The sequence below is a fragment of the Acanthochromis polyacanthus genome, chromosome 9 (genome assembly GCF_021347895.1).
Source record: "Acanthochromis polyacanthus isolate Apoly-LR-REF ecotype Palm Island chromosome 9, KAUST_Apoly_ChrSc, whole genome shotgun sequence".
Taxonomy (NCBI): domain Eukaryota; kingdom Metazoa; phylum Chordata; class Actinopteri; family Pomacentridae; genus Acanthochromis; species Acanthochromis polyacanthus.
The window spans coordinates 39,019,154-39,037,154 of NC_067121.1; the positions used below are offsets into that span (position 1 = coordinate 39,019,154).

Sequence of the window (18,001 nt, forward strand, 5' to 3'; positions counted from 1 at the left end):
ACTGATTTTAGGCGTGCTTCAGACTGTTTTTTAGCTGTTTTTGGACTTGTCTTGACTGATTTTAGGCGTGCTTCAGACTGTTTTTTAGCAGTTTTTGGACTTGTCTTGACTGATTTTAGGCGTGCTTCAGACTGTTTTTTAGCTGTTTTTGGACTTGTCTTGACTGATTTTAGGCGTGCTTCAGACTGTTTTTTAGCTGTTTTTGGACTTGTCATCAGGTTAGCTGTTCTGTCGTGCACGTTCTCTATCTTCTGATTGGTCCTTAGTTGAGTTGCAGCATGTTTGCACACAGTGTTTTCTGAAGAATGTGTAGCTGCAGGACTGTTTTCCTTTTCTTTTTAATTCCTGCAGACTCTCTGACTGACACCCTCTCTCATGCTCGTATGTCTCCTTTAAAGCATCTTTCCAAGTTTACATGCCTAAAAATACAACTCTTTCACGCACTTTGACTGAAGCTGCATTATTCAGCGCCTCTGCAGAGTAATTAAATCTTAATCAGGGATGGGCTGCTGTCCTCGTGGAGCCGTATCTGTGTGTTTGTGTTTTTTTTGTGAGTGCACTGGAGCTGCTCAGGCTCTTAAGGTGGAAGACTATTTTAGAACTCTTTCATTCAGTTTGGAGGGCAGTAAACGGTGCAGAGGTCGGATGAGGGGACGTTTTGGCGCTCAGATGTCGCTCCCGTTCAGTCGTCCGTAATGTGATGTTAATTCACTCTCACCTGACTGGATCATCTCACGCTCTTCAGATTCTGGATTGTAAAAACTCCTTGTCATTTTCAAGCTTTGTGGGACTCGTCCGACGTCGACAGCATCCGTCTCCCTCTTGGTCATAGCTAGTTTATCTTTTCGTTTGTTCTACGAAGATGTTGCGGCTTTAATTGGTCCAGCTTCACATAAAACTTCAGAAGTGTTTTTCTTTCGTACCAGGACTGTTGCCACATTTAATCCAAATTTTAATCAATGCAGTCAAGGCTGAGGAGGCAAATCAAAGATCTCCTGATTATGAGCAGAGCTAGGTGTTGAATTTTCAGTAGTTTTTAGGGCTGAATAAAAGCTATCATTACACTGAGTAGAAAAGCAGAATGTGTCACATTATTATCTAAGCTAAGAAGCTTCAGTCTGTTGTTTTACAGTCTTGTATTTTTCTATATCTTTACTATATTTTTACTATATTGTTCTATATATTTTCTATATTTTTACCACATTTTTACTATACTTTTATTATTTTGATATAGTTTTTCTATACGTTTACTGTATTTTTTTCTTTATCTTCACTGTTTTTGATATATTTTAGCTCTATTTTTACTATATATTTACTATATTTTTTGTGTATTTTTGCTATATTTTTGACATTTTCACTGTATATTTTCAATGTTTTACTGTTTTTTCTTTATCTTCATTATATTTTTGCTATATTTATATTGTATTTTGCTATATATTTACTGTATTTTTACGATATATTTTCTATATTTTTACTGTATTTTTTCTTTATTTTTAGTATATTTTTACAGTATTTTTGCTATGTTTTTACAGTATTTTTACTATATTTTTCTTTATTTTTACTAGATTTTTACTGTGTTTTTGTTTTCAATATTTTTTACTGTATATTTTCTCTTTTTACAGTATTTTTACTATATTTTTCTTTATTTTTACTGTATTTTTGCTGTTTTCAATATTTTTTACTGTATATTTTCTATATTTTTACTGTATTTTTGCTATTTTTTTCTGTATTTTTATTGGCACTTTTCTATATTTTTACTGTATTTTTGCTATGTTTTTACAGTATTTTTACTATATTTTTCTGGATTTTTGCTGGATTTTTGCTATATTTTCAGTATTTTTTACCATATATTCTCTGTATTTTTACTATATTTTGTCTGTGTTTTTACTGTATTTTTTACTATATTGACTGAAATGATATGACCTTAAGTACACGCTACATGCGTGGCCTCCTGGTTTGTGCTGACATCTCGTCATCCCGTGCTCACGTCTTAAACTAAGCAGAAAATGTGTCGACGCTGCTCCTTCGCTCTGCGGAATATCTGGTCTCTGGTGTAATCCCTGGTCGCTGCTGTCCTGATGAGAATGACCCTGAAGTTCAGCACACACACACACACACACACACACACACACACACACACACACACACACACACACACACACACACACACACACACACACACACACTCTTCACGCCTCATCACATCACCACGCCAAGGTCTCCTCATCAGCAAGGACAGACTGAGCAGGTTTACTGAGCACAGATTCAGCTTTTCTCCATTCATGCTTCTGATTGTGTTGTCCAGTCATGAGTTTCCTGTTTCCTGCTGTAAATTCACACGTCGTATCTCCTTGCAGTGCGTCCAGGAGTGAAGCTACGTCGTGTTTTTGCCACATAAGTTGAGCAGCAGCTTTTTACTGATCGGTGTTTCCCTCTCTGTCTCAGGTGTGGGCGCTGGGCGCTTGCCAGACTGGGTGAAGTGAGAACTAAGAGGGAAATCCACTGAGAACAAACCACCACCGGGGACTGCTGAGGAGGACCTCTGTGCAGGTGAGGAGCAGCAGAGTTCACAAGTAGATAACTGCCAGTGAAGTTCTCATTCACAGCACCTGGATAACCTGCAGGAAAGGTGAGCTGAGTGCAGGATATAAAGTGGAGTTGTAAGTTTCACCTGTGATATATATATTTGCATGATATTTTCCTATTTCATCCACCTTTAGGAGATGAGAAATTACCCTTCATGCCTGATATGGAGAGAATGAAATCATGCTGCTCTAACACCTGCAAAGGAGCGTTTTGCATTTGATGTTTTTTTTTTAACTTAACATTCAACAGGAGCTTAATGGATACAAAATACTGCCTTCTCCTGGTCTTATAGTTTTCATTTAGCTGAGTTAACCCTCGTGTCGTCCTGTAGATCAAAATGACCCGTTTTAAAGTTTGAGAATGTGGAAAAAAACATATTTTCACAGTGAAACTTCTGATGTCTACTTTTTCAACATTTTTGGGAAATTTTTGAAAATTCTTTGGTAGAAAAATGTTAAAAATGTTTCTTCACAAAAAAATCTACCAAAATCCTGTAAAATTTGCTGGATTTTGATTGATTTTTATGTGAATGTTCTTAAAGAAAATATCAGAAGTTTTACTGATATATATGGAATCACTTTATATATTTTGGGGATTTTTTGGAAGATTTTTGCTAATTTTTGGAAAATATTTACAACATTTTCTTGCCAAATTTGGGGGATTTTTTTAATACAATTTTTAAGGGAAACCTTTAAGGAATTACTGGAATTTTCATCCTGAAGGTTTAGCAAATTTTCTGAAATTTGGAGAGGTTTTTTTTTTTTTTTGCAGAATTTTGGGATTTTTTTTTTTCAGACAAGGAAACTATATTTCACAGTGAAACTTCTGATGTCCACATTTTCAACATTTTTGGGACATCTTTTGGTCGAAACAAAGAAATGTTAAATATGTTTGTTAAAAACATGCACAAATGTATTTTTATGTGAACGTCCTTAAATAAAATTTTAGAAGTTTTACTGATGCATCTGTAATCACTTTATATATTTTTTAGGATTTTTTTAGAAGACTTTTACTAATTTTTTGGAAATATTTACAAGAGTTTTCTTGCCAAATCTGTGGGGATTTCCCTTAAAATACAACTTTAAGGGATGCTTTTTAGGAATTATTGGAATTTTCTTCCTGAAGGTTTTGCAAATTTTCAGAAATTTGTGGATTTTTTTTGCTGAATTTTTGGGTTTTTTTTTTTCACACAAGGAAACAATCTTTTTTTTGCCCACAAATGAAGACAACAGGAGGGTTAAATAAAATGAGAGTGTGACGGTAGAATTTTATGCCAAATAATCGCAGTAGGGTGGCTAAGCGTTGGCTGTTTCCTTTTTCTGGTCGTCTCAAACTCAAATGAGTTGTAGGTAAATGCAGAATTAATCCAAAACTATTCAGATAGCCAATGAATTGTGTGACATGTTTCTCAAATGTGATGAATGTTTTTTTTCTGGATAGACTTTCTTGCTCCTCTGAAGTGGATTAGAGATGTCGCCTCGGGCAGAACCGTTCTCACTAAATGATCAAACCATTAATTTGTTAATTGAGGAGAGACGTTTCTCATCCTGGGTGTCAGAGCTCCCCCCCCATCAGTTAATTCTCACCAGGAAATTTTCCAATCATAAAAAGACTTAGATTGTGCTCATTTTTCTCCGTGACCCCAGAGTGATGACAAAGAGAGAGCTGCTCAGGAGGGAAAGACATGTAGAGGGGATATTTCTGCTCCAATAAATCATGAAGTGAGCAGAGGATAAGGATGTGGAAAAGGAGATATGATTCTGATACATCCAGTATGGAAACGTGAGTGAATCTGAGACTGAAGACGTGCTCCTCCTGCTTCCAGGTTCACGCGGCCGTCGGCAGGGTGGAGCTTCCTGACCCATGGAGAATTACTTCCAGGCCGAGGCCTTCAACCTGGACAAGGTGCTGGACGAGTTCGAGCAGAACGAAGGTGAGATTCTGCGTCAGATTCAACTCTTTCTGAGCGTTTCTTTTTTACTCACCGTGAGCTCAAACTGCAACATGGAAGCAGCACAACCATGAGCAGACGTAGAGAGAAGTCACAGTAACGCCATTAACAGGAAGTCCTCGGTTTACGACGTCATTGACCTCACATTCTCTGGTTGTACTCCACCTTGGATTGTGCAACGTTCACTCACTTTTTACCTTCATTATGGCTCCCAGCGTAAGTCAGACTCTTCTGATGCTTGGAAGAAAAGGAAAGCCGTCTTCATGGAAGTGAAATTAGATAGAATAAAACTCTGGAAACAGGAAGAAACAGCGACCAACATGGGTTAAGTTGTAAAAACAGGTCTCCATAACTCCAGAACTTAGCTCCAGAATAACTAGAAAAACCCCATAACTTAGCTCCAGAATAACTAGAAAAACCCCATAACTTAGCTCCAGAATAACTAGAAAAACCCCATAACTTAGCTTCAGAATAACTAGAAAAACCCATAACTTAGCTCTAGAATAACTAGAAAACCCCATAACTTAGCTCCAGAATAACTAGAAAACCCCATAACTTAGCTTCAGAACAACTAGAAAAACCCATAACTTAGCTCTAGAATAACTAGAAAACCCCATAACTTAGCTCCAGAATAACTAGAAAAACCCCATAACTTAGCTTCAGAACAACTAGAAAAACCCATAACTTAGCTCTAGAATAACTAGAAAACCCCATAACTTAGCTCCAGAATAACTAGAAAAACCCATAACTTAGCTTCAGAATAACTAGAAAAACCCCATAACTTAGCTCTAGAATAACTAGAAAACCCCATAACTTAGCTCCAGAATAACTAGAAAAACCCATAACTTAGCTTCAGAATAACTAGAAAAACCCATAACTTGGCTCTAGAATAACTAGAAAACCCCATAACTTAGCTCCAGAATAACTAGAAAAACCCATAACTTAGCTTCAGAATAACTAGAAAAACCCATAACTTAGCTCCAGAATAACTAGAAAACCCCATAACTTAGATCCAGAATAACTAGAAAAACCCATAACTTAGCTCCAGAATAACTAGAAAAACCCATAACTTAGCTTCAGAATAACTAGAAAAACCCATAATTTAGCTCTAGAATAACTAGAAAACCCCATAACTTAGCTCCAGAATAACTAGAAAAACCCCATAACTTAGCTCCAGAATAACTAGAAAAACTCCATAACTTAGCTCCAGAATAACTAGAAAAACCCCATAACTTAGCTCCAAAATAACTAGAAAAACCCCATAACTTAGCTCCAGAATAACTAGAAAAACCCATAACTTAGCTCCAGAATAACTAGAAAAACCCCATAACTTAGCTCCAAAATAACTAGAAAAACCCCATAACTTAGCTCCAGAATAACTAGAAAAACCCATAACTTAGCTCCAGAATAACTAGAAAACCCCATAACTTAGCTTCAGAATAACTAGAAAACCCCATAACTTAGCTCCAGAATAACTAGAAAAACCCATAACTTAGCTCCAGAATAACTAGAAAAACCCCATAACTTAGCTCCAGAATAACTAGAAAACCCCATAACTTAGCTTCAGAATAACTAGAAAACCCCATAACTTAGCTCCAGAATAACTAGAAAAACCCCATAACTTAGCTCCAGAATAACTAGAAAACCCCATAACTTAGCTCCAGAATAACTAGAAAAACCCATAACTTAGCTCCAGAATAACTAGAAAACCCCATAACTTAGCTTCAGAATAACTAGAAAACCCCATAACTTAGCTCCAGAACAACTAGAAAAACCCATAACTTAGCTCCAGAATAACTAGAAAAACCCCATAACTTAGCTCCAGAATAACTAGAAAAACCCATAACTTAGCTCCAGAATAACTAGAAAACCCCATAACTTAGCTTCAGAATAACTAGAAAACCCCATAACTTAGCTCCAGAATAACTAGAAAAACCCATAACTTAGCTCCAGAATAACTAGAAAAACCCCATAACTTAGCTCCAGAATAACTAGAAAACCCCATAACTTAGCTTCAGAATAACTAGAAAACCCCATAACTTAGCTCCAGAATAACTAGAAAAACCCCATAACTTAGCTCCAGAATAAGTAGAAAACCCCATAACTTAGCTTCAGAATAACTAGAAAAACCCCATAACTTAGCTCCAGAATAACTAGAAAAACCCCATAACTTAGCTCCAGAATAAGTAGAAAACCCCATAACTTAGCTTCAGAATAACTAGAAAACCCCATAACTTAGCTCCAGAATAACTAGAAAAACCCATAACTTAGCTTCAGAATAACTAGAAAAACCCATAACTTAGCTCTAGAATAACTAGAAAAACCCCATAACTTAGCTCTAGAATAACTAGAAAAACCCCATAACTTACCTCCAGAATAACTAGAAAAACCCCATAACTTAGCTTCAGAATAACTAGAAAAACCCCATAACTTAGCTCCAGAATAACTAGAAAAACCCATAACTTAGCTCCAGAATAACTAGAAAAACCCCATAACTTAGCTCCAGAATAAGTAGAAAACCCCATAACTTAGCTTCAGAATAACTAGAAAACCCCATAACTTAGCTCCAGAATAACTAGAAAAACCCCATAACTTAGCTTCAGAATAACTAGAAAAACCCATAACTTAGCTCTAGAATAACTAGAAAAACCCCATAACTTAGCTCTAGAATAACTAGAAAAACCCCATAACTTACCTCCAGAATAACTAGAAAAACCCCATAACTTAGCTTCAGAATAACTAGAAAAACCCCATAACTTAGCTCCAGAATAACTAGAAAAACCCATAACTTAGCTCCAGAATAACTAGAAAAACCCCATAACTTAGCTTCAGAATAACTAGAAAACCCCATAACTTAGCTCTAGAATAACTAGAAAAACCCCATAACTTAGCTCTAGAATAACTAGAAAAACCCCATAACTTAGCTCCAGAATAACTAGAAAAACCCCATAACTTAGCTCCAGAATAAGTAGAAAACCCCATAACTTAGCTCCAGAATAACTAGAAAACCCCATAACTTAGCTCCAGAATAACTAGAAAACCCCATAACTTAGCTCCAGAATAACTAGAAAAACCCATAACTTAGCTCCAGAATAACTAGAAAAACCCCATAACTTAGCTCCAGAATAACTAGAAAACCCCATAACTTAGCTCCAGAATAACTAGAAAAACCCCATAACTTAGCTTCAGAATAACTAGAAAACCCCATAACTTAGCTCTAGAATAACTAGAAAAACCCCATAACTTAGCTCTAGAATAACTAGAAAAACCCCATAACTTAGCTCCAGAATAACTAGAAAAACCCCATAACTTAGCTCCAGAATAAGTAGAAAACCCCATAACTTAGCTCCAGAATAACTAGAAAACCCCATAACTTAGCTCCAGAATAAGTAGAAAACCCCATAACTTAGCTCTAGAATAACTAGAAAATCCCATAACTTAGCTCCAGAATAACTAGAAAACCCCATAACTTAGCTCTAGAATAACTAGAAAAACCCCATAACTTAGCTCCAGAATAACTAGAAAAACCCCATAACTTAGCTCCAGAATAAGTAGAAAACCCCATAACTTAGCTCCAGAATAACTAGAAAACCCCATAACTTAGCTCCAGAATAAGTAGAAAACCCCATAACTTAGCTCTAGAATAACTAGAAAATCCCATAACTTAGCTCCAGAATAACTAGAAAACCCCATAACTTAGCTCCAGAATAACTAGAAAACCCCATAACTTAGCTCCAGAATAAGTAGAAAACCCCCATAACTTAGCTCCAGAATAAGTAGAAAAACCCCATAACTTAGCTCCAGAATAAGTAGAAAAACCCCATAACTTAGCTCCAGAATAACTAGAAAAACCCATAACTTAGCTCCAGAATTCAGAAGTCGCTGTTAGTAGGAAAGCTGAAATCATTTTGGTTATTTTGGGGTGTAGAGGGTTAACAGATGTGGACAGAAGAGGAGCGGTGAGTCATTTAGCTTCAGAAGGTGTATCTGTGAGGTTGAAGTTTCTGTCATTAGTTTCATTCTGCAACCCTGTGAGTGAATCGTCTCGGTGTCGGAGCGTCAGCCGCCGCCCGTCGGTTTGAGTAACGTCTACAGGTGCTGATTGAGGGCGGCCACACAGGGAATAGCACTAATTGGGTTTTCCGTTTCCCTCGGGCTTTTGTACGAGACGAGAAGGTTGTCCTTTTTTTCATCCCGCTAATGATCACAATAAGTAGGTAAACTGTGCTGGGGCCTGTTTGTGGTTCCACAGAGTTTATTTCTGGTGATGGTAAAGTAAACGCTGAGCCGTGGATCTGCACACTTCTTTCTTTTTTCTATCTGTCTTTCTGACTGTCATAAAGTGAATATTTGAATAAATTACCTTCAGTTCTGTACAACTAATAAACATTTAATGCTTGATGTGTTTTTTTTGTTTCATCTGTGAATGAATAAAAATCTGGTAAAACTAACCTTCAGATTGATTTCTGGTGATGGTAAGATAAACCGTGGATCTGCAGACTCTCAGCTCTCCTGCACAAATGCTTTGCTCTTTTTCTGGATTTACGGCAGAAAGAAATGCCGCTTCACACACACAGAGTGTATTTTAATGTTCTCTCTGTGTGTGTTTTGGCTGTGAGCGATGATCGGCCGTCTGCCAGAGATGCAGCTCGGCAGATTAACTCGGCGTGTCTGAATGTGTGTCTGAACGTCGTACTGGAAGAGCTTAGCGTGAATTCCACGGCAGGGAGGAGCTCGTTCTCCAGAAGCTGACGGCGCGCTGTGAGGAAGTCGTTTTATAGAAATATTCTGAGAATTTTCAGCTCCTGTTACGCAGCGTCCTGACTGACGGGTCCCACGGTGAAACGTTCGGCCCACTTTCTCAGAATCTCCCAGTCCGTCCACACGCTCATCTCCTGCTCCATGCCAGCCTCATTTCTCAGTGCGTCCCCTGGTTTGTTCCTGCCGTTTTCAGCTCTTTCCATCACCTGGGAATGGATCTTTGCTCTCAGGTTCATGATTTTTTTTTTACCAGCAGCTGCTTACTCTGATTTTAGATTTCACAAGAAACCTGCAAAGTACGCAGAAAATCAGGATAAACAGTTTTATATGAGAGATATAGAGCTAATAAATGCTCTGTATCTGGTGAAACTGTTGATTTATGACGAATTGATTGACAGATCAGCTGTTTTAGTCCTTGATTATCATATGATTGATCCCGCTGTTTTCCTACTACCACTGTCACTTTAAATCATTTTAAATAATCTTTTTTTTAGATCTTTCTGTCTGTCTTTCTTTTTAATTTTCTTTTTTCTTTTTTGTCTTTTTTCTTTGTCTGTCTTTTCATTTTTCTATCTCTACCCTTCTTTATATATTTGTCTTTCTATTTTTCTTGCTATCTGTCTTTCTTTTTATTTTTATCTCTCTCTTTCTCTCTCATCCCGTCCTTCCTGGGATCGATCTATCTTTCTTTATTTCTCTCTCTCTCTCTCTCTCTCTCTCATCCCGTCCTTCCTGGGATCGATCTATCTTTCTTTATTTCTCTCTCTCTATCTCTCTCTCTCTCTCTCTTTCTCTCTCATCCCGTCCTTCCTGGGATTGATCTATCTTTCTTTATTTCTTTCTCTCTCTCTCTCTTTCTCTCTCATCCCGTCCTTCCTGGGATCGATCTATCTTTCTTTATTTCTTTCTCTCTCTCTCTCTTTCTCTCTCATCCCGTCCTTCCTGGGATCGATCTATCTTTCTTTATTTCTTTCTCTCTCTCTCTCTCTCTCTCTTTCTCTCTCATCCCGTCCTTCCTGGGATCGATCTATCTTTCTTTATTTCTTTCTCTCTCTCTCTCTCTCTCTCTTTCTCTCTCATCCCGTCCTTCCTGGGGTCTTCCTACATGTAATCTCCGTGTTCTCTCTGTACATGTGTCGGTTTCCTCCCACAGTCCAAAAACATGCTGAGGTTACCTGCTGATTCTAAACTTGTCCGTAGGTGTCAATGTTTGTCCTGTTTTAAGTTATTTTGTTGTTTTTAAGTTATTTTCTATTTTTTTCACTGTGACGCTCTTTGCTCACCCTTTGGTTGTTGTAAACTGTTGTAAAGGACTATAAAAATAAACTTTTCCTGCAGCTGACGTCCATACAGTCCTCACTTTTCTTCTCTTCTTCCTCCACAGATGAGACGGACACTCCCATCCTCTCGGATGCGAAGTGGACCCAGATCCTGGCCCCTCCAGCCCACATGCTGTCTCTGAACCCCGCCCTGGCCCACGCAGACCTCAGCCCCCGGGAGAGCCCCCTGCCCTTCAAGACCCTCCCCGACTCGTCCTCCAGCGCCTCTCCGGGAGCCGACCCCAAAAGACACCCCGGCCCCGAGCCTCCGTCCTGGGCAGAGGAGAGGCCGGCGGACGTCCACAGCCCCCCGCTGCCCCAGCCCAACATCGGCAAGCTGGTGGGCACCGACGACCTCTCACCGCCCGCTGTGGAGAACGGCTGCCCGGCCAGCCCACAACCAGACGGGCTCAGCAGAGAGCCCGGTTCTGGAGCAGACGTCCAGCCTGGAGCTTCTGACCAGGAGGCTCAACATGAGGAGATCGCTGCTTCAGCCGGAGGAGGAGGACACGCTCTGTCTCACACTCACTTCACTTTTGAGGTGGGATTAGGACAGGAGCAAGCAGAGAAAATCCATCCAGATGTGGAGCATAAAATCCGTGCAGATGTGGAGCATAAAATCCATCCAGATGTGGAGCATTCGGCACAGAATGGAGAAGGCCTTAAAGATGAGAGCTGTTCAGATGTTCTACAGGACTTTGGTTCAGAAAGGCAAACTGCAGACTCACAAGAGGAACAGAGAGAAAGTGTGAATGTGGAGAAGGAGGAGCTGGAGGAGAACGGTGTGTCTCCTCCTGAGGACAAGGAACGGAGCTGTGGTCCAGAGGGACAAACAGACCAACTCCTCCTCAGAATACCGAGCCTTCCCAACGGTTTGGAGCAGGAGAGCAGCTCCAAGCCGAAGGAGACGGAAGAGAAGGACGAGGAGGAGGAGGAGGAGGGCTTTTCTCCTTCTCCTGTCCCCTCCAAAGAGGACTCTGTGACTGAGGAGAAGGAGATGGAGGAGAGCAAACAGGAGAGCGGCGATGGAGGAGCAGGAGGGTCGGGGAACGTCCAACCAAAGCTCAACAACCGGCTGCAGCCCGTCAGCGTCCCGTACGGAGGGGCGCGACCCAAGCAGCCGGTCAGCCTCAAGCTCCAGATCCCTCAGCCGCTGTCGGGCCAGGTCCAGAACCAGCTGGGCCCGTCTGCCGTCAGCAAGAACAAGAACCTGGAGAACCAGAGTCGGAGAGGGACTCCCTCTGAGACGCCGCCCAGCGGGCCGGACCAGAGCACGGTGGGCGTGAACGGAGACGGAGCCGTTCACTGTCCTGCCCCGATGCCCTCAGAGAGCCCAGACAACGACCTCCAGGCCGGCCAGCAGGGCGCTCTGGGCAGGAAACCGGCCAGCTCCCTGGGAGAAGTGGCCCCTGTGTGGGTCCCTGACTCCCAGGCTCCCGTCTGCATGAAATGCGACGTCAAGTTCACCTTCACCAAGAGGAGGCACCACTGCAGGGCCTGCGGGAAGGTCAGTGGTGGGGGGAGAAGCGGTGATTACAGCAGCGTGGCTTTTGTTTCTGGGGCGATTTTGTCGCTTCAGGATGAATTTAATAAAAATGTTTTTTTTTCTAGTGCAGCTACTTTTAACCCTCATGTTGTCCTGCAGGTCAAACTGACCCGTTTTAAAGTTTGAAAATGTGGAAAATATAATATAAATATATTCACAGTGAAACTTCTAATGTCCATATTTAACATTTTTTGGAAATTTTTGAATATTTCTTGGTGGGGAAAAAAAAATGTTGAAAATAGTTGAATGATGTTCATTTTGTCGTCTATTATAATAGGATAACGTTGCTTTTTATACCGACAAACCAGCAAAGAAAGGATGGTTTTACCTTGCTGACATGTTTCATCTGCAGCCTTCTTCAGAACGTCGTCTGACGTGTGCTCACGTGTCCTTTTTATCACGTGACCGATCGGACAGATCTGTCAAAGCGAACTTTTCCTGATATATGTGTGAACACTGTAGATATTTTTAGGATTTTATTTTTGAAGATTTTTCCTCATTTTTTGAAAATATTTACAAGAATTTTCTTGCCAAATTTGGGGGACTTTTTAAGAATAAATCTTTAAAGGGAAACTTTCAGTGAAATGTAGTATTTTACTTTATGACCAAAGCAACAAATCTCAGAGGAAAAAAACAACAAAAACATGACAAATATTACAAAAATGAGGCACAAAATGGCAAGAACGAGAAGTAAGAGACAAACGACACGAAACGGAACACAGCCATAAAAAATCTGACAAAAACTTACAAAGCGACAAAAGAATGTACAAATGACAAAAACGAGGGAGAAAAAATACAGAAGTGAGAAACAAAACAACAAAAAGATGAGACAAATGACAAAGACAAGAACAACACAAAATATTCCAAAAAAGAGACACAAAACGACAAAAAATGAGACAAACGACACGAACAAAACAGAAAAGAGACCAAAAATTTGATTAAAACAGTTACAAAGCGGAAAAATGTGGACAAAAAGGAGACAGAAAATTACACAAGCGAGACAAAAAACCAAAATGCCGAAAACGACGCACAAAACGATGAATAAAGCCAAACACAAAATGAGACAAAAAGGAAACGCAGAATGACAAAAACAAGAAACAAAATGGCATGAAGTCAGACAAAAACAGGACAAAATATTACAAAAATCAGACAAAAGAACAATCTAGTATTTTACTCTACGATCCAAACAACTTGTCATGGTCTAGAAATGATTTTAAATTTATAGTTTTACTAATGTACAATCTGCAGTTAATGTCTTCTCTGTAATTTTTACACTCTGAGGACCGGATTGGACCCTCTGGAGGACCGCTTTCGGCCCACGGGCCTCATGTTAGACACCCTACACCGTTGCTGTAGTGGATAAAGGAGGTAAATGAATGCGGTCCTGGCCTTCCTTTGCAGATGCACTCGGTGGGTGTGCCGGTATCTTGCTAGCGTTCTGTCCTCACACACATTAGTGCAGTGTGTCCATGCAGGGCTTTTCTCTGAAGTCGTGGTCGCTGACGCTGCACTGGAACGTCGCCGGACTGCTGCTTTATTTCCCATGGTGGTAAACAAACAAACACTCTGCCACTGTAGCAGGGAGGAGCCAGCTCTGCAGCAACACAAACACCTGAACAGCAGACGCAGCGGGATCCTCAGAGCTTCCACGGACACAAAACGGCAAAAAAACAAAACCCGAGATGACGAAACGGCAAAAGATAGACAAATGACAAAAAAAGATGGAAAAAAAAGACAAAAAACAAGACAAAATATTGCAAAGATGAGACACGACAAATGACACAAAACAAAAAAGAGACAAAAAATTGATAAAAAAGTTCCAAAGCGACAAAAATGTGGACATAAGCAAGACAGGATATTACTCAAACACAAGCAAGAAAAAAACCCCAAAATGGCAAAAACAACACACAAAACAATGAATAAAGCGAAACACAAAATGACACAAATAAGACAAAGAACACAATCTAGACAAAAAGGAAACGCAGAATGACAAAAGCGAGATACAAAACGACAAAAATGTGAGACAAGAAAAGACAAAATGTTACAAAAATGAGACACAAAACGACAACAGGAAACAAAATGAGACAACACGAAACAGAACAAAGAGGCAAGATGTTAGACAAGAAAATTACAAAATGACAAAACGATGGACAAATCAAAAAGACACAAAACGCCAAAAAAATAGACTAACAACACAAGTGAGATGAAAAAAACACCCCAAAATGACCAAAACTAGAAATGAAACAACAAAATGGTGCAAAACACTGAATAAAACAAAACACAAAATGGCAAAAATGAGACGACAAAAACATGAAACAAGCGACCAAAGTCAGACAACAACAAGACAAACTGCAGCTGCTTCACTTCCTGGCGTCCTCACAGTGGAAGTGTTGTGTGGTTTTGTGCTCGTCGTTTGAAGGCTCGTGGCGTGAACGAAGCGTTTCTTCTTCTTCTCAGGTGTTCTGTGCGGCGTGCTGCAGCCTGAAGTGTCGGCTGGTGTACATGGACAGGAAGGAGGCTCGAGTTTGTGTCACCTGTCACTCTGCTCTCACTAACGGTGAGCATCAACCAGAAGGTCGCTTCTTTATCGCCTCTGTGTTGGGTTTCTGTGTGCACATGTGAGCAGTACGGTGAATAAATACGGCCCTCAGAGGAATGCTTGCACGTTATTACTCTTTATTTTTTGTTCTTGATATAAATTAGTAGAATAGAAAAGTGTTGCAGAAGTGTATTTGTTGGAGTTTTGTGTGCTGTATGTTAATGCGGTCCAGTCGTAGCCTAGCCGCGCTAGACCCATGTTCTGAAGACACAAGGGTCTAGGGCCGCTCGACAGGGAGGGAGGAGGGCTAAAAGGTTGTCTTTCAAATCCCTCTGCAGCAATTGGGTAGGTATACAACCAATCAGCACAACGAATAGGCTGACGTAGTTCCTAGAGCGCCGGCGGATTGTGGCTAAGTCCCATTAGCTTCCCAACCAGCGGAGCCAACTGGTATATTAAGGATTTGCCATATCCCGTCGGCATAAGTCCAAATACGTCTTTCTTCTCAATGAAACACTTCAGTGCCGTCCTTTGTTTATCTTTCAAGTTGAATTTTAGCTTCAAATCTTTAAGGGCTGTGGCCAAAGCCGAGTCGAAAGATAACTGTTTATTGTGCGCCGGTTGTTTCTGTCAGAATCGTCGCGCCTCTGTCGTCACTTAGTTACGCCCGCCTTCTGACTCTACACTTCATGGTGATTGGTCCGGCCAGTTTTAGGAGAATCCAGCCTCGAGCCTTATGGAGGGTAACTAGACCCACCCTGGCAGAGAATTAAATTCGTTGCCGTAGGTTGTCTAGCGCGGCTAGGCTAGTCCAGCTGCTTTATAAACAAGAAAATCACTCAGATCAGTCCTCCTCCAAGGCTGTCCATTCCCCCATATGGCGTTGTTAGAGAAGCAGCGTTTTATGATCTTTATTATTATTGATGATCAGAAATCACGGCACCACAGAAGGTGTCTGTGTAATATAAACGTACCAACAAACTGAATGAGCTGAGCACAGGCGTGTGTTCTGCATGTGTACGTTATTTTATGTATAATACAAGAAACAACTGGTTAAATTGTGGGGCTGTTTTCAGACTGTTATGATCTACACATGCTGACTCCTGCTTCGTTATTTCTGCTCTTGATGTTTTCTGTCCATCAGCTCAATCATGGGAGACGCCGTCCACTGCGAGCAATCAGAGTCCGAACCCCAACAACCCGGCCGAGTACTGCTCCACCATCCCTCCCCTGCAGCAGGCCCAGGCCTCTGGGGTGCTCAGCTCGCCTCCTCCCACCGTCATGGTGCCTGTAGGAGTCCTGAAACAACCCGGCAATGAGGGTACGACCTTTACCAAGAGTAAAAACACTCGTACACATCTCACTTTCACCTTTTACTCTGTCATTCTGTCCCCAAGTGTTCTCCAAGTTAGATCAATATTCTTTTTCTGATACCTCATTTAAGTCATCAACACGTCATCGACATGTCATACCACATCATCGACACGTCATCACACATCGACACGTCCGTCAACACGTCATCGCACACCATCAACACGTCATACCACATCGTCCGCACGTCATCACACATCATCGAGACGTCATCGCACATCATCTGCATGTCGAGACATCATCACACATCGACACGTCAACACATGTCATCACACATCATCTGCATGTCATCATGTCATCACACGCCAACACGTCATCACACGTCGACACGTCATCACACATCGACACGTCAACACGTCATCACACGTCAACACGTCATCACACATCGACACGTCGACACATGTCATCACACATCATCTGCATGTCATCATGTCCTCACACGTCAACACGTCATCACACATCGACACGTCAACACATGTCATCACACATCATCTGCACGTCATCACACATCATCTGCACGTCATCATGTCATCACACGTCAACACGTCATCACGCGTCATCAGCGCAACATCACACGTCATCAACTGTCATCACCACGTCATCTGCCAAAATCAACACGTCATCACGTCATATACACGTCATCAACACATCACGTCATTAACACGTTATCAACACGTTATCAACATGTCATCAACGCGTCATCAACACGTCATCATGTCATCAACGCGTCATCAACACGTCAAACGTTTTTTTTTTAAATTGCGTAACCCTGTTATGTTTCCCTCTGTCTGCATGAATGTTGACATTGAAGTATGACGTGTTTTTGTGTTTAGCGTCGATCTCTCGGGAGCAGAGGAGGGTTTGGTTTGCTGATGGAGTTCTACCAAACGGAGACGCAGCAGAATCGCCCAAACCTGCGACCTCCAGCGCCGGCCCCTCTCAGTCGCTCGCCATCTCCACGTATTCCAATAAATCCTCCTCTTCTGAGGCCTCAGAGGTAGGCCTGGCACGCCGAGCATCCAGCCACAACTAATGCTATTAGATTAGCCTGTGTGGTCGTCTCCGGCTCGCTAAAGGAGGCCACAAGGAACTCTTTCTGTGGGACTCTTGGTGGTTTAGTCTCAGACTGCAACAAACAGGCAGTTAGCGAAGTTCTAAAGACACGTTGCTGGTTGCGTGATCTGAATTAGAAGTCCCTGTGGTTTTAATAAAGCTGGAATGAACTCACTATAAGCCGACATGCTCCAGACGACTGATATGTTAAAGTCACAACGACAAAAAACAGCCGTAGAAGTTGTTGTTGATGTGGTGGTGGTGTGTGTGTGTCAGGATGATTCATGGCCGGTTGAACACGGCGTTTGTTTACATCTCAGACGGCCTGGTTATGCTTTGCAGACAGAACAGGAGCATAAAATCAGGCTTTCACATGCGACGGTTGACGAATTCTTAGTTCACCAGAAGAATGTGTGAAGACGTTGATTTCCAGAGGCTCCTGCTGTGCTTTTCCTGCTGCTTTCATGCTTTAGCACCTCACAGTTTATCAAAGACAAATGGCTTAAAGGAGAGAACATTTAGATCAGGCCAGGACGAATATTAACCCTCGTGTCGTCCTGTGGGTCAAAATAATCCGGTTTAAAGTTTGAAAATATGGGGGGAAAAAAATACATTTTCACAGTGAAACTTCTGACATTTTCAACATTTTTGGGAAATATTTGAACATTTTTTGGTGGAAAAAAAGAAATGTAAAAAAAAGTTTTAGTCGGATTTTGGTAGTTTTTTTGTGAATGTTCTTAAAGAAAATAGAAGTTTTAATGTAATGTAAGTTTCCCTTTAAAATTTTATTTTAAAAAATCCCCCAAATTTGGAAGAATTCTGCGTACATTTCTACCTCAAAGTTTCTATTGACTGTCAGTATATTTCACTGTGCT

At 40.9% G+C, this 18,001-nt stretch overlaps 1 protein-coding gene across 3 annotated transcripts in view; it reads left to right on the forward strand.

The window, feature by feature from the left end:
* zfyve9a (zinc finger, FYVE domain containing 9a) overlaps positions 1 to 18,001 on the forward strand; it is a 51,979-nt gene that overhangs the window by 10,561 nt on the left and 23,417 nt on the right. For all 3 annotated transcript variants that reach the window (XR_007944237.1, XR_007944238.1, XM_051953261.1), the window contains exons 2-7: positions 2,446 to 2,550; positions 4,412 to 4,519; positions 10,683 to 12,124; positions 14,621 to 14,720; positions 15,847 to 16,023; positions 16,907 to 17,070. Coding sequence is in view for 1 of the 3 variants with exons in the window: in XM_051953261.1 (XP_051809221.1) it covers positions 4,450 to 4,519; positions 10,683 to 12,124; positions 14,621 to 14,720; positions 15,847 to 16,023; positions 16,907 to 17,070 (1,953 nt within the window). In the remaining 2 variants the exon portion in view is untranslated. The remainder of the gene's footprint in view (positions 1 to 2,445; positions 2,551 to 4,411; positions 4,520 to 10,682; positions 12,125 to 14,620; positions 14,721 to 15,846; positions 16,024 to 16,906; positions 17,071 to 18,001) is intronic.